Source organism: Buteo buteo, chromosome 8, assembly GCF_964188355.1.
Source record: "Buteo buteo chromosome 8, bButBut1.hap1.1, whole genome shotgun sequence".
NCBI classification, from domain to species: Eukaryota; Metazoa; Chordata; class Aves; order Accipitriformes; family Accipitridae; genus Buteo; species Buteo buteo.
Window position 1 is genome coordinate 9,251,435 of NC_134178.1, and position 20,791 is coordinate 9,272,225.

Here is a 20,791-nt window from a genome sequence, read left to right on the forward strand (position 1 = left end):
CAATAATTTCAGAAGCTTCCTCAGAACCGCATTGTAGACTTAACCTGCCACAGATTGGTAAAACTACACTCTGAGAGTTTGGTTTATGCTTAGTTCTGCAAAAGCACCTTTTGGATAAAACAGCTTATGAGTGGGTATCAGCTCTTTAAAACCAGCTTCATCTGGGTCTCTGTTCATTGTACTGGACTCCCTAAACAACGTGGCACGTTTCTGTCAAACAGGTTATCCTGATTTCAAAAAATAAGCAAAAACTTTCAAATACTACATCATAATGTGATGATTCTTTTTTGTTTGGGAAAAAAATACCAGAAAAAATGCTTTTAAACAGTGCAGCCAAACCCATTTAAAAGAAAAACTACACTGTCATTTAATTCAGTTAGAAGATGATATTTGTTTAATATCATAAGGTTTAATGTTGCTACTTCCTGAGAATGAATTGTTCTTTGGAACATGTGTGGTGGGCTGACCCTGGCTGCCAGGTAAGCCCCCACTCTATTGCTCACTCTCTCCGCCTCAGTGGGATGGGAGAGAGAATTGGAAAGGAAAAGTGGGAAATTCTATAGGTTGAGATAAAGGCAGTTTAATAAGTGAAGGGATAATGGGGGAAACAAGTGATTCAAATGCAGTCACTCACCACCAGCTGATGGATGGCCAGTTAGTCCCCAGGCAACAGCTACCTTGGAAAAAAACTCCCCCTCTGTTTTATGGTCAAGCTTGGCATTGTATGGTATGGAATATCTCTTTGGTCAGCTCAGGTCAGCTGTCCTGGCTGTGTCCCCTTCCAGCCTCTTGCCCACCTCCAGCCTGCTTACTGCTGCGGGGCAAAGTGAAAAACACAAGGCCTTGAATCTGTGCAAGAGCACTATTCAGCAACAGACAAAACACTGGTGTGTTATCAATACTATTTTGGTTACAAATCCAAAACCCAGCGCCATACAGGGTGCTGTGAAGAAAATTAACTCCATGCCAACCAGACCCTGTACAACATATGAAAAATGTTATTGAGGTTTTGGTCCTCTCTTGTCCTCCTAAATCTTGCTGTTCTGATTTGAATCTTTGTTATTGTCAATTCATACTATTTCTATATACAAATAAGCATGCATCTACAAAATGCATTGTGTTTTGCATGGCCCATGAAAATGGGCTTAACTAGTCATGTTCTTGGAGGTCGGTTAGTAGCCAACTTTAGTAGTGTTACTCATTTTTAGCAAACTTCTTCTAAAAATGTTGTTCGTGTTGGTTTTCTTCTGTGCTGTTGCTGAAGTTTGTCTTTCTACCTAAAATAGTCATATTTTCTGCAGAAGATTTGTAAAAACTGGAGCATCCATATAGTCTTATTTTCACCTTCTAGATAAGTGGTCTGCTGAAAGTAGAAGTTTGTTACAAAACCTCCCACTTTTCCTCAGTGGGAAAGTAGCTTGATTTTTAAACTGTTGAGATAAAAAGCATACAGCACATTTTATGCTCTATTTTTTGTTAATTTGAAATCAAATGGTTTTATTATATTTTATGATGGCAGGTACTTACTTCAAGTGATTCTTTGAAACACAATGTGAAGCAAAAATGCCAAAATAAGTGGCACGTAAGTGCAGTCAGTATTTAAAGTATTTTCCATACCAATTTTAGACTTCTTCACCTGATTCATCCAATGAGAACTCCCCAGCTACCCCGCCTGATGAGCAGGGCCAAGGAGATGCTCCACCCCAGCTTGAAGATGAGGAGCCTGCATTTCCACACACGGACCTGGCAAAGTTGGATGACATGATTAACAGGTATTTTCACACTTTTTTCAGAGGGTGTAGATTATTTGTGCAAATATCTTGATAGTGGAATCAGGATTCTTGCATCTTTGTTTCACTGGATTTCTTGAAATACTTTTTTTATTGAATTAGAATTGCAAAGAGAGAGGCTCAAATCAGAGTTTGTGTGGTGGTTTTTTGTTTTTTTTAATGGAGTGCTTATCAGGGCCTTTAAAAATGTATATTCTTACCCTATATTAAAAGCATTACAAAGGGCAAGGATTCTTGATTTTTAAGTAGCACAACTGAAATACAGGGGGGTTTGTTTTGTTTTTTAATATAGGCCTCGATGGGTTGTTCCTGTATTGCCGAAAGGGGAATTAGAAGTTCTTCTAGAAGCTGCTATCGACCTAAGTAAAAAAGGTAAGCTGAAAAGACAGTTAATGATTATTGGGCCAGCGTGTAAAGTCTTTTCTTGTTCTTTTGAATCCCCGGTGGAGGCTTAAAAGTTTTTAATTGTTTCTTTTACAACCTTGGTCCTGAAGATTGTGTCAGAGTGGTATGTAGAACTTTTGTAGATCAGTAATTTTAGAAAGCCATCAATGTAGTTAGAAATTAGGTACCTTAGCATGAGTAGGGAAGTTGAATAAGCTCACAGCAATAAAAATCTTGTCATTCCTGTCCTACCTGTTTTCTGTATTCACTTTGATATCAGACCTAGTGGGTTTGGTCTTTATAACAGATACTAAAACTCAAAAGAATTCTATTTTTTAAAAAACAGGTTATTAACCTAGCTTTCCAAATGTCTTGCCGTAATTTTTTCTTCAAATTTGGCATGCATGTACTTTTGAGAATATTAGAGAAAAGTTAGAATTTTAAACAGTGTGACTTAGACTAATAATTCTACCATATTGCTTGCCATGTCTGACTTGCCTAAAGAAGGAGGGTTCCATATCAGGACTGTGTATGTGTTTGATAAATTGTACTAGTCAGATTGACAAGTTCATTGTGTGTTCTGGAAAGTTCTGTTCTCCTGGAAAGTTGCTTTGGTCTCCTATTCAGCTCAGTATTTGTTGCCCCAGTATTTGAGTAATACCAGAAGTCAGATCAAAATATTTTTCTGGGGTATCTACACTTACCAGCTAGTTGTGTTTTAAATATAGTGATATACAAAGTGCCTGTTCTTTACTTTTGCATAGCTGGACCAAGATGATTTCACTTTCATGTCAATAAAGGTTATTCTTAGGCAGTTTTAAGAATAAACACCTGATTGTGGTCATGATATTCTGGGTTATCTTTATTGTTTTCTTAAGTCTTTTTTGCTCTGGAGCACTCTCTGGAGAAACAAAAGTTACGGTGCACCTTTGTGATCCAAAACAAGATAATGACATGTTGTTGCCAACGCTGATTTCAGCCATAGTTGCACTTGGAATTGGCTTCTTTGCATGTAGCTAGGTCTGGCAGGAATCCTAAGGTGAGTGTAGAATTTTCAAGTGATCGCATCTCTTCAGGGACAAAAGAAATGCCAACTTATGGAAAGAAAATGCAGCCATCTTTTTGTCTGGGCTGTTGGAACAGTGCAGTAAAAAAATTCTCTGCTTGTGATTTGTGAGAGAGGAGATGTATGTACTGCCAGCTGTGAAGTCATCTCTTAAAAAAAAGAAAAAAGAAAACCAACAAAAAACTGTCAATGCAATGAAGTAATAAGAGCAGAATGAGATTTTTGGCTACTCCTAACATCAGCATACCTCTCCAAAGTGTCAGACTTAATTGAAAGTTCCCAAACAAAAAGTTTTCTCTTTTTCCTCTTGAAGTTGTGAAAAACAGTGGAAATCTATTCATATGCTTTATGCAATTCAGTTTTTATTAAGTTGTTGATGTCCAATTCTGAAAAGGGCTTCTGCATTGCTATCTAATTATTCTTCCTCTTGCCCTCTAGATGAATTCATATATGTGTGTACTTATGCAAGGATTATTGGCTAAGGAGAAAATAAGGAAAGCTGTTAGAGGTGGTTGTTTGTTAACTGTTATCTTTACAGTTACATCCTATTTTTTTTTTTCCTCGCTACTTGAAGTTACATGATGATTCTTTTTTAAATCACTGCCAGTGCTTGAGGAATATGATAGGGTGCTCACTTGGTATAACTGACACTATTTTGGTAGCTCAAAACTTGGCGGACACTGTTTCAGAGCTGTGTATGTATCGAGAAGTAATACAAATGATGCTGTTGTGTACATTTCTTAACAGATAAAAAATGTGTTCCATGTTCTCAGTAAGATCTAAAGTTGGACACCTTGCTACCTCTCTAAGGGCATTTTTCTTAATCTGAGGAGTTCTGTTTCAAAAGGGGAGAACTGAAAGGAGAAATTGAAAAATAACCAGCTGTTGAACTACATAAATTTTATATTGCAGTCTGTAACTCATTTAGACTGTGAAGCAACAAAACCTAAAAAGAGCCCAGTAAATTTTTTTATCAAGCACCATTTTCTAGTGGTTAGGATTCTCAAGTAGCTTTTATTCCTAACAGTGCCAGTGGCCATCGGCATTGGCATTCTCGAGTGACTCTGGGGTAACTGCTGTCTTTGTGACCCTGTTTATAAAATAAAAGTGATATTTGCATCCTCTTTAAATCTTTTCAGGAACTGAAATTGAAGGGGACATAACTGAACTGAAAGTACTTGTAAGAATTAAATGTCATCATTACCACCTTCAAGTGCAGGGAGCAAATTTGACAAGAGTAGTATGAATCCTGTCTAGACTGTGACTTATATTATTCCTGGCAGATGCATTTATTTATGGAAGATTATCTTTTTATGTGTAGGCATCAGTGTATTATTCTTTGTTAAGCAAACCATGAGACTGTCAAATGATAGTCTGGAGTTACTTGCTAATAGAAGAAAATCTATTTGAAAAATAGCATTTAATAGCAAGACTGATGTTTATCTTTACAACAATTCTGGAATACTTATGAAGTGTTTTGAGTAATGAGATTTGCTCTAGAAATAAATGACATAACACTATAAATTTAAAAGTAAAAAAAGTTGTTAGTTTTAGGTTTTTGTTTTTTATAGGCTAGAATATTCTCCACTCTTTCTTTCAAAATCCCCTCAACAACTCTGCACTGCTCTGCCTTTGTTGTGGGTTTTATTGCTCCTAACGTTTACATTCAATTTTTAACATGCTGCCAGAACTTTCCAACGTGACGAATGCAAGCAAGACGCAAGGCAGCTTTTAGAGTTTGTAGCTTATTTAAACTGAAATGAGATTTCACTGCCTAACTTAAACCTTCAACCTTAATCCCAAATCTTTGTTTTTCATGAATTACAAAGGCTTACAGAGTGGGAAAGAGTAGAGAGGCAGGCCCTAGAGCCTCAAAAAAAAAAAAAAAAAAAGTGTGTGTGTGCATGAGCACACGTGCATCCAAAAGGTAGGCAGCCCAATAATGGGAGTTGTTTCCAGCATCCTCTCTCAAGACCATCTCTCTGGATAATCCATCTGCATGTCTATGGGATCACCCTTGAGTTCCTTACTGAAGCTGTATCTTCTGCATTTTCTTGAAATGGTTATTTTTGGCCATCTGTCTAAAGCAAGGACAGCAGATTTGTGTCGTCATGCTCCAAAGTTTCTTAGCCAGGTATGTGGGCTAGAACCAATTCAGTGAAATGAGTTACAGCAGGGTCAGTGCAGTATCTTGGTGTAGAAGGACACTCATACTCCTGATGATTAAGAGTTATTGAAAGTCTGCCAGAATCTGTGAGTACCATGTGTATCCATTGTGCCCATAGGCAAGTGTGGGTTTCCCCAGAGCTTATTAGCTCCAGGTCAATGTCAATTCTGCAGGGTCCGAGCCAGCCCTTGGCAAGCTGCTGGAAGGTTTCTGTGCTGCACTTCCTGAGGCTCCAGGTTTGGTGGGGGCTTTGCTGGCACAGCACCACACCAATGTGTGGAGCCAGCTCAGCTCTAGGGTTGCAGCTACAAAAGTTGTGTGTGCAAAGTCCTGGAGAAGAGGAGCTGAGTGATTTTGTAAATAACTCCAGAGCTTTAAAATAGCTAAAAGAAAAGTATGGAGCACTCTAATTTTAAACTTGATGTATTGTGGCTGCAAAGGTTTATGACAGCGTTGGGGTCTAGGTGTGTTGGATCCTGGCAGCAGAATTACGAGAAACTGTACTTCAAGTGAGGGTGAGAGGCAGAAGGATTCATGTTTATTTTTGCAGGTTAATTGTGTCTGGGAAGCTGAGCAGGTCTCACCCTTTCTCCTCTTCACTCACTGAGTTTTACTGGTAGCAGCTAAATAAGAAAGAACATAAATGCATGTATACTGGAAGGATGGAAAATAACGATTGTACTTATTTTTGCTATTGTATCTTGAAGTGTTACAAGCATGAAAAAACCCCAACCCAATCACATGTTTTTAAAACAATTTAAGTATTATCTAAAGGAGTGCAATTCTTGAGGTGGCTTTACTAGAACGTTCATCTGTCAGGTTTTTGTCCATTCAAGCTTACCTAAGTTTGTCTTCATCCAACACGTCTCTTTTTAAAATAATTCTGAAACTTTAAACACCACCTTTGAAGTCCAAATCACTGCTATCGATATTTAAAAGTTCATGTAACTACTAAGGAAATTGCGTATCTAATAGTTTGCTTTTTTTCTTTTCTATTTTAAAATAGGCCTTGATGTCAAAAGTGAAGCATGCCAGCGATTTTTTCGAGATGGGTTAACAATATCTTTCACAAAAATCCTTACAGATGAGGCAGTGAGTGGCTGGAAGTTTGAGATTCATGTGAGTTTTTAAAGTTTTGTTTCTAAAAAGCATAGGAATATAAACGAGGAATGAGATTGGCTTTGTGACTATGAGGAGACTGCAGAGACTGCATCTTAGTTTTGAAATTCACCTGAACAGAGAAGTGAGAAAACTCTTGTATACATGGCTCGGGGGGGGTGAGGGGGAGTCATCCTTCTGTCATTGTTTCATCTTATTGCCTCTGGTGTTTTTGGAAGGAAATAAAACATGAGAGATGATCTGGGGGCAGTGGAACTTTGTATGTTCAGTAGTGCAGCTCTTTTGTTAAGCAGGCTGTCTTTGGCCAGATGTCTAGAGACCTGCTTATTTTTATGTGCATGCTAGGACATGAAAACTTAACTTTTTAGTAAAAGCTTTTAGCAACCTGCTAACTTCTGAATGTTTGTAGCAGCTGCGTGAGTATAAAAACTACCTGTTGGATAGCTAGTCAGATGCCAAATGAGGAACTGGAAAGATCTTCATAAGCAAATTAAAATCTGTGAGAGAAATGGGTGAAAGAAGGAAAAGTTAGTAGTTCAGTGGTGATTTGCAAATGTCTCAACCAAAATATGTATCTTTTTCCTAAATGTAATTTTTAGCTGAAAACAGATAGTTTAAAGTTTCTTTAAAACCTTTATTGGAGGAAGTACTAATTAAAATACAACATTGTAAAACTCTTATGCAACTCTGCATGCTAGGTACAAATAGTTCAGAGTTTATAGTTCATATTCATTGTAGAGTCACCTGCCACATTCTTGGTGGTTATTTTTTTCTTAATAGAGATGTATTATTAACAACACTCATCGACTAGTGGAACTCTGTGTGGCCAAGCTGTCCCAAGATTGGTTTCCCCTTCTTGAACTTCTTGCCATGGCCTTAAATCCTCACTGCAAATTCCATCTATACAATGGTACTCGTCCCTCAGAAACAGTTCCTGCAGGAGTCCAGCTCGCTGAAGATGAACTTTATGCCCGTCCTCCTGACCCACGATCACCAAAGGTGTGAGAGCATTTTCATACCTGTATTTTTATGTAGTGTTACCTAATTATACAGTAGCAATAGAAAAGTGTTTTTTTGGGGGGGGGGGGATGACCCTTCATTCTCTATATCCCTAAGATGTTCTGCTGCTTTTGACACTTAACTAATCATGTTTTAGTATACATTTCCCCTTCCTCCTCCAAACTCTTTCAGTCTTTGGTCCACAACCAAACTGTGTCATGTGTTTCTGTGGTAAGCTGGCACAACTCTGTTGGAATGCCATTCCTACTGTGTTAATTAGCTAGCTTGTATTTGCCAGTTGATGGATTTACCTTCTTACTCCACATGATTTTGTAGGTGACATATCTTGAGGAGGAGATAATGTGATAAAGTAGAAATTTTCTCTCCCTTTTCTTATAGTTCCCAAAGGTGGGAGAAATGTTTTTAATTGGACACAGGGTGCTAGTGTCAGTGTGGTTTTGGGTTTGGGGGTTTTTTTTGTTCGTTTTTTGTTTTGGTTTGGTTTTTGGGTGGTTTGGTGGGGCTTTTGGGGTTTGTTTTTTTTGAACTGACTGTGCAGATTAATAATTGTTTTGGTTCTTGGGTCTGAATTTTTCAGAATTTTGCTCCAAATGGCATTGGTACAATTTCAGGGGCTAACTGAATTACATTTTTGTTTCTTTCTTCCTTTTTCTCCTTTATAGTAGAACTGCTAGCTATTGATACATAAGAACCAAAGATAAAGCACTTGGTGTCCTTGGACTTCCTTGCATTGCCAACCGTGTTTAGAAGAATGTTATTTTGCGTTCTTACTGCTTTTTTATGCAGCGTTATCACATCCAGGACCAGGAAACAATACTAGCATCGTCATGCTTTCTGTAGTAACTTAGCAGCCAAAGCTGAACCTGAAGTATAGTCATTTTTATTCCTACATATTTGATAAATTTCTTTGACTAACAACTATACGGCATCTGTTCTTTGATATGGTAACAGGAAAGATCTTGTTGCCTATTTTGAAGCATTTCCTTAAAACTGAATATTTCAGCTACACAGGCAAGTTCACTGTCAATTCTATTACCTTCTAACAGTGCATTGTGAAAGGACGTTTTTAAAGCAAGTTTTGTTACTAACAGGTACTTGAAAGTATTTCTAGATGGTAATTTGTAAATGTCAGAAAATAACTGTTTACTGTGTTGCAGGGTTGGCTCGTAGATCTTATCAACAAGTTTGGCACGTTAAATGGATTTCAGATCTTGCATGATCGCTTCATGAGTGGATCAGCATTGAATGTTCAGATAATTGCAGCTCTCATCAAGTAAGTTTTTAAAAAATAATAGTTTACATATTTGGAAAAGTTGGACTAAGTATAAGATATTATGTTAGCGCAAAGCTTGAAGCACTTTTCTTGAGGCACTTCCCCCCACTCCATCTCTTAACTAGTTGTGTTTACCTTCAGAATTTCATGTGATTGTAAATAGACTTGAGTTTGAGTGAATTGCTCCTTACTATCTTAATATTACACAACTACTGATTATGGCCCTTTTTCTTTCTTTTTAGGCCATTTGGACAATGTTACGAATTTCTAACATTACATACAGTGAAGAAATATTTCCTTCCAATTATAGAAATGGTTCCACAATTTTTAGAAAATTTAACAGATGATGAACTGAAAAAAGAAGCAAAGAATGAAGCCAAAAATGATGCTCTGTCAATGATAATCAAATCTTTAAAGAACTTAGCTTCAAGAGTTCCAGGACAAGAAGAAACTGTAAAAAACTTAGAAATATTTAGGTTAAAAATGATACTTAGGTAAGATGCTACTCCTAATATCATACACCACTGCTGACTTTTTTTTTTTCCCACAATTCTTACATTTAATTTCTCTTACAGGTTGTTACAAATTTCTTCTTTCAATGGTAAAATGAATGCACTAAATGAAGTTAACAAAGTAATATCCAGTGTGTCATATTATACTCATCGGCATGGTAATCCTGAAGAGGAAGAATGGCTTACAGCTGAAAGAATGGCAGTAAGTTCTCCTCTTCACCGAAATTCATGGAATAGATTTTCTTCCTCCTTATTACTTTACTTGTAGAAGTAGCTATATATTATGGATCCTGCACAATTTTCATATCTAGTGTTATAAATAGTAGGTATCATGTGTTGGTAATAAGTCACTTCAGTAGTAGTCTTTCTGTGAAAAATTGCTGTATTTGTTTCAGAGGTGCTGTTGAGAATTATTTTCAGTGCTGCTAAAAAATGCTTTAAAAATGGAACCTTGAATATATAGTTTTTATGTAGTATTTAAAAAAACCAAACCAAACAAACCTAGGTGAAAGAGGTGTGATTCATTTGAAACTTCAGTGCCACTGTACCTAAAAAAATAAATACTCATTTAAGTAAGGATCCAGTCTGGTTTTTGTGCTTCAAGTAATTTTTTTTCATTAGAGTTCTGAGTACTCTGCTTTTCACACTTCAGAAGCTGGATTCTTTGGTACAGAAAGTTCTAGATACCACATTTTTATTTATTTAATTTTACATACTTTGAATACTGTTTCGTGCTTGAGTGCATATGTAGGGAACTATTAAAATGAGTATTTATGAAGTTAAAGTAGGGACAGTTTTCTCTTCATCTTTGAAATTTAATTGTTAAGTGATTTTTGCGCTGTTCTGTCCCATCTTTGTGACTGGCTACCTGTTGTGAGGCTTATAATCTACAAAAGGACTGCTGACAAAAAAAAAAGACTGCAGTTTGACTAAAAAGTCAAAAAAAGCAGTAGGAGGAAGTAGATCTCTTTTTTGCATACTCCCTATAGTTTGGCATCTCAGACAAGACCTCTGTTTTTAAATAAAAACTTCCAAATTTAAGTATTTCACGAGACTAGCTTGAATGTTGTAAGTCTGTAATCAAGGACAGTGTTGGAAGGTAGGATGCTGTGTACGTTTGTTTTCTTTTTCAGTGCTCAAAGCACACACTGCTTTGCTTCAGTCAGAACAAAAAATACATGACACTAGTCTGCTGTCAATGACACCGCTGAAAAAATTGTATCTACTTAAATATGGCTTGAATATTTGCCTCTAATTCAGTTAGATGCATTTTAAAAAAACCCTATAAGTGGCAGTACTTAATCTAACCTTTTTATATTTCAGTCCTTCCTTATGGCCTTTTTATGTGATACGCTGTAGGCGTACCAGTAAAGCTAGAAGTGTCCTAAACAATTTGGTTTTGATATTTAATGATTGTGAATTGGAAGAGAAAAATTTTGTTCCTTGAATAGAAGAGTTAAGTGTTCTTCCCATTGGCTTTTTATGAAGTTGTTTGAACATTTTTATGCTTTGAATTCATGTTTTTAATATGCCTGAAAAAATATTTCCCCTTAAGATATCACAGTGACTAGCATATTGGATTATTTAAAATGCTGATTTTTTTTTTTAAAGAGGAAATTATAGATAAGTGCCTTCCTCTTGAGCTGTACCTTTCTCACATCTCCCAGTTAGAATATTGTATACAAAGTCATTAATCTGTAACAGATTGAAATTTTTCTTTTTACCTTACATATCAGTGATAGCACTTCAGTAATTTGAGATGGCACTACTTTCTTTTTATATTCAGGAATGGATCCAGCAGAATAATATTTTATCAATTGTGTTGAGAGATAGCCTTCATCAACCTCAGTATGTAGAGAAGTTAGAGAAAATTCTCCGGTTTGTCATCAAAGAGAAAGCCCTCACTTTGCAGGATCTTGACAACATTTGGGCTGCACAGGTAAAGAATTCAACTGCTTGTCTGCTACTGCACAGGAGGGGTCTTGTTATATGTCGTGTACTGAGAAGATGATCTGTGCTTCTTTTTCTTGGTGTTAGACAGAACTAAAGAAAAAACTTAAAATCAAATGGTGTTGGTTTTTGGGGTCCTGAATCTCAAAATTATCTTATCGAATGTCTTTGGTGGAAGGGGTCAACTACACCTGTATGTAAAGTCTAAAGGAACGGGTCAGAACATGGTGCAAAGATTATCCTTTCTAAGTATTAAGGAACCCTCAATGTTGAGTGAAGTCTAGATTATGAAAAAACATGATACATGATGACTTAATATTTTTTAAATGCATTAAGAATGTGTATTGCTAATCTCCGAGTTCATGACAGCTGTATAAATTTTTCCTGGGTAAAGCGCTGTTAGTAAGGCTTCTAATAATGCCTGTTCTGGAAGTTGTTTAATAGCAAATTCTTTCCTTTGTGTTGTAATGATTATTTTTGAAAAACTACAAGTTTTGCAATATTGGCTTGTTTACTTAAATGATCAGTGAAGCTGGGCTTCCTAGCTGTGGGCTGCGTGACTTTAGCACACATAATGGGCAGCTGAAGAGACAAAATCATTATTAGTTGTTGAGCAGGCAGAAAATAAAAGGTCATTTTAGGATAGAAACAAGCATTAGTACGTATATCCTTGTTCATAAGTAACGGGTAGTGAAACTCCAACTTAATTGTAAGCCCTTAGGCCAGTCTTTCAAGTGTGAGAAGGCTAAAATGTAGTTTCCAAGATAGAGGGCTGTACTGGTTTTGGCAGGGATATAGAGTTAAATTTCTTCATAGTAGCTTATATGAGGCTGTGTAGGTAAAGCAAAAGATTTACCTGTGAAACTCTTTATCTCAATCTGTGAGTTTTTTCACTTTTACCCATCGCACTGTAGAGTGGAGAGTGAGTGAGCAGCTGTGTGGTGCCTAGTGGTTAGCTGGGGTTATATCATGACAAGGGTTAAATAAGGGAATTGGGTAGTGCTATATCCCTAGTTTATGTGTGTTCACGCTCTTCTGAAACTCGAACAGTTGGGTTTCAGTGGACTTACCCAGGTGTCCCTATTTTCAGGCATGCTATTTTCAGGTTATGTTTAAAACACTTGGGACTACAGGTGATGTGGTGGAGGGTTGACTTGAGATCTCTGGTGTTGCAACTAACTTCATAATCTCTAGACTTCAATTCCAGCATGATAGTAAATGCACAGGCTGAAACTCAAGAAAGTTTTTATTTTCTTGTTATCTCTAAGTCCTGTTTAAAAAAGTACATCATTTAACAGAGCAGTACACAGATTACTTGAATTATGGTCTGTGATCATACTGCTAGTTTTCAGCTTGTGGTCTGTAGACCTCTCCAGACTGTAAGAAGTCTGTGGGGGGAAAAAAAAGACTTTGAGAAGTTAGTTTGCTGTTTACTAGGCTTGCATTAGATATATTAGACACTCACCTTTTATAAGGAGGGAAAAAACAATAAATCTGAAATTTGGAAAAAAGTCTTCCAAGCAATTATGTTACTCATAGTGCCTGGAAATGGGACATGTGGGTAAGCTAGTTTAAGCCAAACTTTTTACCCTTCCAGAAAAGAGTGAACAGGTGGTGCAACCCTTAAAAGACAGGGGTAGCCCACCCCAACAGTTGCAAAAAACCCCTTAGGAATAAATCTCCCATGCCCTCAAATACCAAGCTTACTCTGCTCACTTCTTATGCTTTCAGTTAGGTAGTTGCTACAGTGTACTTGCTGTAGTTTTGCCCTGTATTTTTTTTGTGTGAAAGTTGAATTCAGTAAGTCTTGGCCATGGAATTAAAATAGACTAAAAGGTAAGAATACCAAAATCTGCTAATACAGAATGATTTTCACCAACTTCGCTACTCCCTGTGTTTAGTAGTTTTTAGAAGTTATTATTAAATGACTGCTTCCAAGAGCAGCTGGAGCATGAAATTCAGTAGTGAGGAGTTGATTTACTGTGTAGCTTTATATAACAGGCAGGCTATTTTAGCTCTGGCTCAGTGCAGCAACGGTGTGGTTTTGCTTTCAGGCTAAAGCCATTATGTTGCTGCTTGGGTTTAGAAGGGTGAGCATGCACAAGTTTACAGTTGACAGTATAGAAGTGCCCTGAGAATCTCAGTATGCAACTAGAATAAAAATGAGTAGTTTATGAAAAGTAATATAATCATGCTGCTTTTGCAATGTTTTCATGTCGTACAAAGCCAGTGCTCACAATACAGAAGTATATTTGATTCAAGGAATAATGTTGGAATTCTCTAAAGGCAAGCATTAAGTTGCAGCCTGTTGAGTTGCAGGGAAAGATCCAGCTGGACAAGAAATAAAATTGCAGAGATTAGTGTTGGAGTCTCATGACTTACATTCTGGAGCATTTAACTAGAACTTTACAGGCGCTTCCCTGTCTCAGCACAGCAAGCTGACAGTTCACACGCCAGGTTCCTCACCTCCTCCTACTGTCTTGTGCTGCTTCCCCAGCCTTTTCTGTTCTTAAGGGCTTCCCCATGTCTGTTTAAAAACCTCCCAAGATTGTTACATGCCTCAGTCTTCTTGCTCGGACCCCCCCCAGCATCTGTGCATACTTCTCTTATTTGTTACATTGTAGATGCTCTTTCTGCCTTGTATGCGCTCAGTTTTTCTTTCTATCCAGGAAATGGTCTGGTAAGAGCAAAAAATTACATGATGTTTTGCAAAATCAAGTGGAATGAGTGGTTTAGTAATTCCCCCTCTCATAATCTGACTCATAACATGAAAATGAATGTTACTACTTAAATTCACTTTTTTGAAAGAAAAATTTATGGCACACTATAAAGAATTTACGGCAGAGCATGTAACAAAGCTATTAGTCTCTTTTTTGTTGTTTTTAAGTGAACTACTGATGCAAGCTTTTAGAAGGAAATGAATTTCAAAACTGCTCATGCATGCATTTTTAATACTGTACGAGATTAATTATATCAAAGTTTGTTTTCTAGGTATTTGTTTCACATTTTTTATTCTATAATTACAGGAAATTTTTCTACAGTAAATAAGCTATTTATTCACATAGCTCAAAATTCTTGGGTTTGAGTGCACATTTAAAGTATGGGATGCATTTTCCAGCCTGGGCATTTAGGAAGGAAATTTTCTTCTTGCCCAGAGTTAAAATTGAGCTAGCTGTTTTTTCCTTGTTGTCTTCCTCCTTAAATGTCAAAATTGTGATATACACCAAACTCTTTATTTAAAACCGTGTCTAGTGTATAACTCAACATGTTGCCTTAGTTGTTTGTTAGACTTTGTAAGTTTATAAGCTGCTGGACTTTAAAATGTTGTCTGCCAACAAGTTGTTTGTAATAGAAGGCTTTAGTTGTCTATGAATCCACTAGTACAAAGGAAGTACTTCAGCCTGAGAAACTACGTGGAAATATTAAAAATATTTCTACAGCTTAAAACACCTCAATGAAGTTCATTGAGGAAGTGGATTCTGAGTCCTTTCCTAAAAAAACCAAACCCAAAACTACATAAAAATACTGATTTGTAAGTTTAAATATCCTTTTAGACTTTGTCTACTGTCCCAGCATGATTTTGTTAAAAAGAAAACTATTGTGATACTGCAGTATTTATGTGCTAAATAAATATTCGCATGCACACACACAGAGCACACTTAAATACTTAGACGTACAAGGGAAATCTAAATATTGTGACTTCTCAGTGATGTAAGTATTCAGTTTGCCACACTGCTCCCACAGCATCAGCTTTTCTTGTTGGCCACCTCAAACAGTCTTCTTGTAAAAATGACATAGGATGTCTTACTGCTTGACTTAATGTGGATTGCTACAAATTTTGGTGGAATCTTTTTGTGTTCTTGACAGGCAGGAAAACATGAAGCCATTGTAAAAAATGTACACGATCTCCTTGCAAAATTAGCTTGGGATTTCTCTCCTGAACAGCTTGATCACCTGTTTGATTGTTTTAAGGTAACTATGCATGTTTTGACTGTATTCAGGAAATGGGCTGTGAAGCTGGATACAGATTTGTGACTCTTTAAATGTCTAGTTTCTACTTATTTTAGATACGGCCAGTTGCCTTGTGTTAGAAGACTTCTTAATGTGTAGCAAGTCTGTAATATTTAATATTAGAAGTGCTAGATTTTGCTATTCTTTAATGACCATTCATTGTGAGATTTTTGATTTACTTCCTATCTAAAGCAAAGGCTAGTTATGCTAGTTTAATTGACAGTTTTGTTTTCTGGTTTAAATGCTTTTAGGTAGTGCATGTCTGTTGAGGCTGTAGTATTAAAATGACATTTAGCAATATTGAATTTTTCAAATAAGTTATTTATCTTAAATACTTTTTTGCATTTGTTCCAAAATATTAAGTGTTGGCGGTTTAGTAAATAATGTTTTTCTCCTAGTATTAGAGTAGGTTTCATCAAGTTTACCAGGCATTGCTACTTTTGATCTTTAAGTAGAGGAGATGAAGGACCTCTCCCCCAACTTCCTCTTTATCATGTAATAATTTTTCTCTGGTTAACATCGATACAGAATGAAACAGTCTCAGGAAGATAATGTTGAATGTTTATAAACATAATAATTTGATTGAAATCACAAAACAACTTACTTCTGAAAGCTTATGTCATTCACTGGCTTTTTATGTATGCTAACATAAACATTTGTAGTTTCCAGTAGTGGTGCTATCTGGTTTGTTTTACCGTTTCATTTTAGGAGTTGATCTGCTGTACTAGAAAATGCAAGCTAGCTTTGTAGACTCTGTTTCCTGTTTTCAGATGAATGTGTTATAGTCACAGTTTTGCTTACATGCCATTTGTGCTCTGATTAATGGGGGTCCTCTAGTTTGGTGAATATGGGTCTAATGATCTGTAATCCAGATACTGAACTAAATGCTCAGAAATTCGATGTGGAAACGGTCACAAGTTGTGTCTCACCTTGGGAGATGGATATGAAGTAATTTTATATTGGAAACTTATTCAGAAAAAGGTTAACTTAATGCAGAGGATGTTTGTTTCTGTCAGATTCAGAGGCACAAGTGATATTAAAATTTTACTCATTTAGTAATTATAAGTTATTTAAGAAGTCTTCTAAGTATAAGCACACAAGTTTTGAGAAAGCATTGCAAGAAGCAGCTGAGTCAACTATTTTGACTGTTGGTGAACTTGTCAATAGTAATGTTAACTTTTACAGGCACATCTGTGATCTTTATTTAAAGATCTTTTTTTTAAGTCTCAAGTTGATTATACTTTAGTTATAAACACACTAGAAGAGCTGTTCAATTGTCTGACATATTGATCTAATGGGCTGTTTTTAATGAAAGAAATGTGATGTAATTAATGTTGATGTAATGTTAGTTACATCTCTTCATTGTTGCATCATTTGTTAACGGTGCAGGTTATGTGTGGAATTTAAAAAAAAAAAGACAAGACTGGTTTTCATTTCAAAATATTTTCTTAGGCAAGTTGGACAAATGCAAGCAAGAAACAGCGTGAGAAACTACTTGAGTTAATTCGTCGTCTTGCAGAGGATGACAAGGATGGTGTGATGGCACACAAAGTGCTGAACCTTTTGTGGAATTTGGCTCATAGTGATGATGTACCTGTTGATATCATGGACCAGGCTCTTAGTGCCCATATTAAGATCTTAGATTATAGCTGTTCACAGGTGAGTAATCTGGTATTTTCTATTGTGAAATCAGTCACTGACAGTTTCCTTCCATGCCCCATGAAAAATTCAAGGGATTTGGTAATTGAACAAAAGTGTTCCTTATCATTGATTTGTGTTATTCTACCAACATCCAGGTACTTTTAAAATGTTATGGGACATATTCTAAATAACACAGTTCGTGCTTTAATTGGAGAGAGTGAAATACATCAGTTTGCCTGTCTTGTTGCAATTGGTGACATACTGTAATGACCACATCGGAGGAATTGGAAAACAACCCTGCCAAAGTAAATAGGGAGAAAGGAAAAGCAGCCCCCCTCCTGTGTCTGCTTTTTTCCAAACTTGATTATGCTAATTTGTTTGGGTGGGGTGGGGTTGTTGGTTTTTTTGGTTTTTTTTTTTGGTAAGTCCTTATGTCTTGTATAATGTTAGAAAGGACCTAGCGAAGGACAGTGAAAACATATACACGCTCTACTTCCCCACCCAAGCTTCTGTGGAAGTCTGCCACAATAATAATTCATTGTGGTTCAAAATTAATCCATTATCTGTCTTGATAGCCACTGGCAGGTTTTGTTTCTTAGTTGTTAAGAAGCAGTTCTCATTGTTTCTTGATATTTTATAGCAGTTTACTCTGAGTACCAGTGAGTAGAAATAAATGAAAGAAGGGAAAGAGCAAATTATTTAAACACGGATGATCCTATGTAGCTAAAGGTTTTCTTAAATACGTACTTGGATGCTTGAGTGCTTGAAGGCAGAGAGTTTGTAACACATGATAGCTTCTGCCAACATGTAGTTCTGCTCAGATACTTTTCTTATGCTTGTATGCTTCAGAACTCAGCTGATCTAGTATTTATGTGGCTTTGCATGTTCTGTTCCATCTTGGAAACAAAGTTAGGGAATGATGATAGTTTCTGCAATGTACTTGATTTTGATTATAAACGCTTGTTCTTTAAGGACCGAGATACACAAAAGATCCAGTGGATAGATCGTTTTATAGAAGAGCTTCGCACAAATGACAAATGGGTAATTCCTGCACTGAAACAAATTAGAGAAATTTGCAGTTTGTTTGGTGAAGCACCACAAAACTTGAGGTAAGAATGGAATGCAAATAAAATTTTGTCTGTTAAAAGTTGAATGGGTTGAATGAGGCAAATTTTAAAATTTTTTTTACAAGAGGCAGGGAAAGCATAGGTAAAATCCTAACCTGTGTTTGAAAATGTTCTTGAGTTTGTTTTAGTATGTATAAGTAGCCTCTAGAAATTCAGACACCTAGGTTCACCATGAGAGCATTAACTGTTTCCTCAAACATGCTTCTATTAATTTTTAGAATAGTAGACTGATTGGTGGAAGATCTGGGTTTGTTTTTTTTTATTATCCATGAACTTCCCTGCCTAACAATGGAATTAGTTTACAAAGTATAAATATATTTTATGTGCATATATGTATGTATGCACACATATCCACACATACCCACCTATCCCTATTCTTTGATGATAAATTTATACAGGTCATCTAGCTTATATACTTGCAATCAAAGGTGACTTTGGGGAAAAATACTGATTCTCTCTCCTCAATGGAAAAGATTATAAATGTGTTGGGTTTGTTTTATTGATGGATTTTTATTGTTGTTGTTGTTTTGGGATGGGGTGGGTTTTTTGTTTGTTTGTTTTTAAAAGGAAGAAGAAAAGAAAAGCCATTGTCTGTTTGGACTTCTTAAAATATACGTGCTTGTTTTCATTATTTTAAATGTTTTCTCACTACAGAAATACTTGATATTCTCTGCCCCAATAGTTTTTGTATTCACGTAAGAATTTCTGCAAACTCCAGAAAAATGGTCTTTGCTTATCAGTGTTGCATAATTGCTTTGTTTTAAATTTTTGTAAGCAGGTAAACTATTCAAATCAGTGTTGTTATTACAGTCTGCTTACAAGAAGGATCAAGGCAGGGAAAGTTGAAGAACTTAAGCCTTCAGTTTACACAACGCTATATTCTTACTAATACCGTTCTAAGGACCTGTGATAATATTGCTTTCCCGACTTCTGGAGGTTTCTTTATTCATTTAGTTTGCAACATCTTCCTCAATTCTCGTGACACTTTAATCCTTTACAGTTTCACATTAATGATTGTTTGTGGCTTTTCCAATAAGGTCACAAAGTTACCTGCTTATTAGCAGATAAGTCTGTTTCCTGTGTTTTGGAGTCCTTAACCTTTTACATGCTGTATGATCTAGGCGAATGTAGCTACCTAGTTATTCATGGTACTTGTTCCAGTTGAATGCTTTTTAGCACAAGACCTTAACAAAGAGGCTTTGCTTTAAGTAATTATTGAAGCAGAGCTTGTTCAAGGCACTGATGAGGTTTCTGCTCTGAATTAATCTTGGGAGGAACCTAACTTCCTGTGATTGTGGAAATTTAGGTTCCCTGTATGGTATATGTACAGTTAGATGGCTTGAATCTCTCTCCTTTTTTTGTCAGACCATCTCTTCCATTCCTCAGATTTCATGAAAATCTGCATTGCAGTTTGTAATAATACCTCATTTTTATGCAGAATTTGAAAACACATATGGCAGAAAAGTAAACTTTGAATTAAAGGTTTTAATCAAGGGACTTCAAAAGACCTCTTCCTGTCGAGAAGCCTTTGTTAGCAAGATAACGTTGAGGGAGTTGTTTTAGTCAGGTAGTATTACTGCCTATGTGACTGGGAAACCTAGTGAGTGAAAATACCATTTTGAAGTAATCAGTGACTTTCCAGTCCTCTGAGTTTTCTGATAACTCTTAACATTGATAGAGTTTGGAAATTGTAATGCATGCATCTAATACCTGTTCCTGTCAGCATACCTTATTTGACTTAAAACTTCAATCTCTAGCATAATTCTAGAATTCAGATTGAAAATATATCAAAACAGCTGTTTGTGACAACTGCCTCAAAAACATTTCACAGAGCTTTCTGTGTGCAACAGAAATCTATATATCCCGTAATCTATATACTGCTCTTTTGGGGTGGTTCAGTTTATTGGCACTGGCAATTAAAAGTTCAGTCCAGAGCAGCTAAGGCTGCTGATTCTTGGCAAAAATAAGTATAAATTATGTTATGCCATTGGCACTGTAGAGATTCTTTTGAGGAGGAGGATTTAATTGTTGCTAGTTATTCATGCAGTTGAGCAAAGTGACGAATTGGTTATACAATTGCTTTGGCAAAATTTAACTCCCTAACCACAAAGAAATGCTACATGTTTTGGGAAGTTTAGCTTAAACAGAATTGCAACAGCACAAGAAAAGAATTCTTATTTTAATGTCTGCTTTTAATGGTACATAGCATTTATTCATCTAGCAGAACTCTCAGCTTAAAAAGCCAAGTTACATGTGCAGTATTATGTTGGGCATGTTATATATGTGCAGATAATTTTTTTTTTTAATCCATTTAAGTTGTTTGGAATTTTGCCTTTGTCACTTTGCCAATATTTTTCTAGCAAATAAGCATGCATTCTAACTATGAAATGTCCTTTCTAGTATTTCCAAAGTACTTTACTTAGCATCCATTTCAAAATGCTAGTTTTTCTTCTTGTACATTGGCTTTTGATATCCATTTAGTAGAAACACAACGAAAAGATGGGTTTTGCTGTTAACTTCCATTTTTCATGCTCCTCAGTTATTTCTAAAGGAATATGTCCCAATGGCGGCAACATCATACAGCCTAACCTCATGTTTAAGGAATAATTCTGTAGTTGCATGTGGAGTTTGCTTTTATTCTAGAAAGTCTTGTCAGACCAGCTTTTTTCTGTGCCTAAAGATAGTTGTGTTGCCTTTGACTCCATCCTAGGAGATGATCAAAATAACACCT

The 20,791-nt window shown here is 36.2% G+C and overlaps 1 protein-coding gene across 3 annotated transcripts in view; it reads left to right on the forward strand.

Annotated features, from left to right (window-relative positions):
- The window catches only part of USP9X (ubiquitin specific peptidase 9 X-linked), a 102,569-nt gene that overhangs the window by 25,219 nt on the left and 56,559 nt on the right, over nt 1–20,791 (forward strand). For all 3 annotated transcript variants that reach the window (XM_075033573.1, XM_075033572.1, XM_075033574.1), the window contains 11 exons: nt 1,627–1,772; nt 2,083–2,162; nt 6,414–6,526; nt 7,307–7,525; nt 8,704–8,819; nt 9,062–9,313; nt 9,395–9,533; nt 11,118–11,270; nt 15,149–15,253; nt 16,745–16,951; nt 17,906–18,042. In XM_075033573.1, the coding sequence (XP_074889674.1) occupies nt 1,627–1,772; nt 2,083–2,162; nt 6,414–6,526; nt 7,307–7,525; nt 8,704–8,819; nt 9,062–9,313; nt 9,395–9,533; nt 11,118–11,270; nt 15,149–15,253; nt 16,745–16,951; nt 17,906–18,042 (1,667 nt within the window). The remainder of the gene's footprint in view (nt 1–1,626; nt 1,773–2,082; nt 2,163–6,413; nt 6,527–7,306; nt 7,526–8,703; nt 8,820–9,061; nt 9,314–9,394; nt 9,534–11,117; nt 11,271–15,148; nt 15,254–16,744; nt 16,952–17,905; nt 18,043–20,791) is intronic.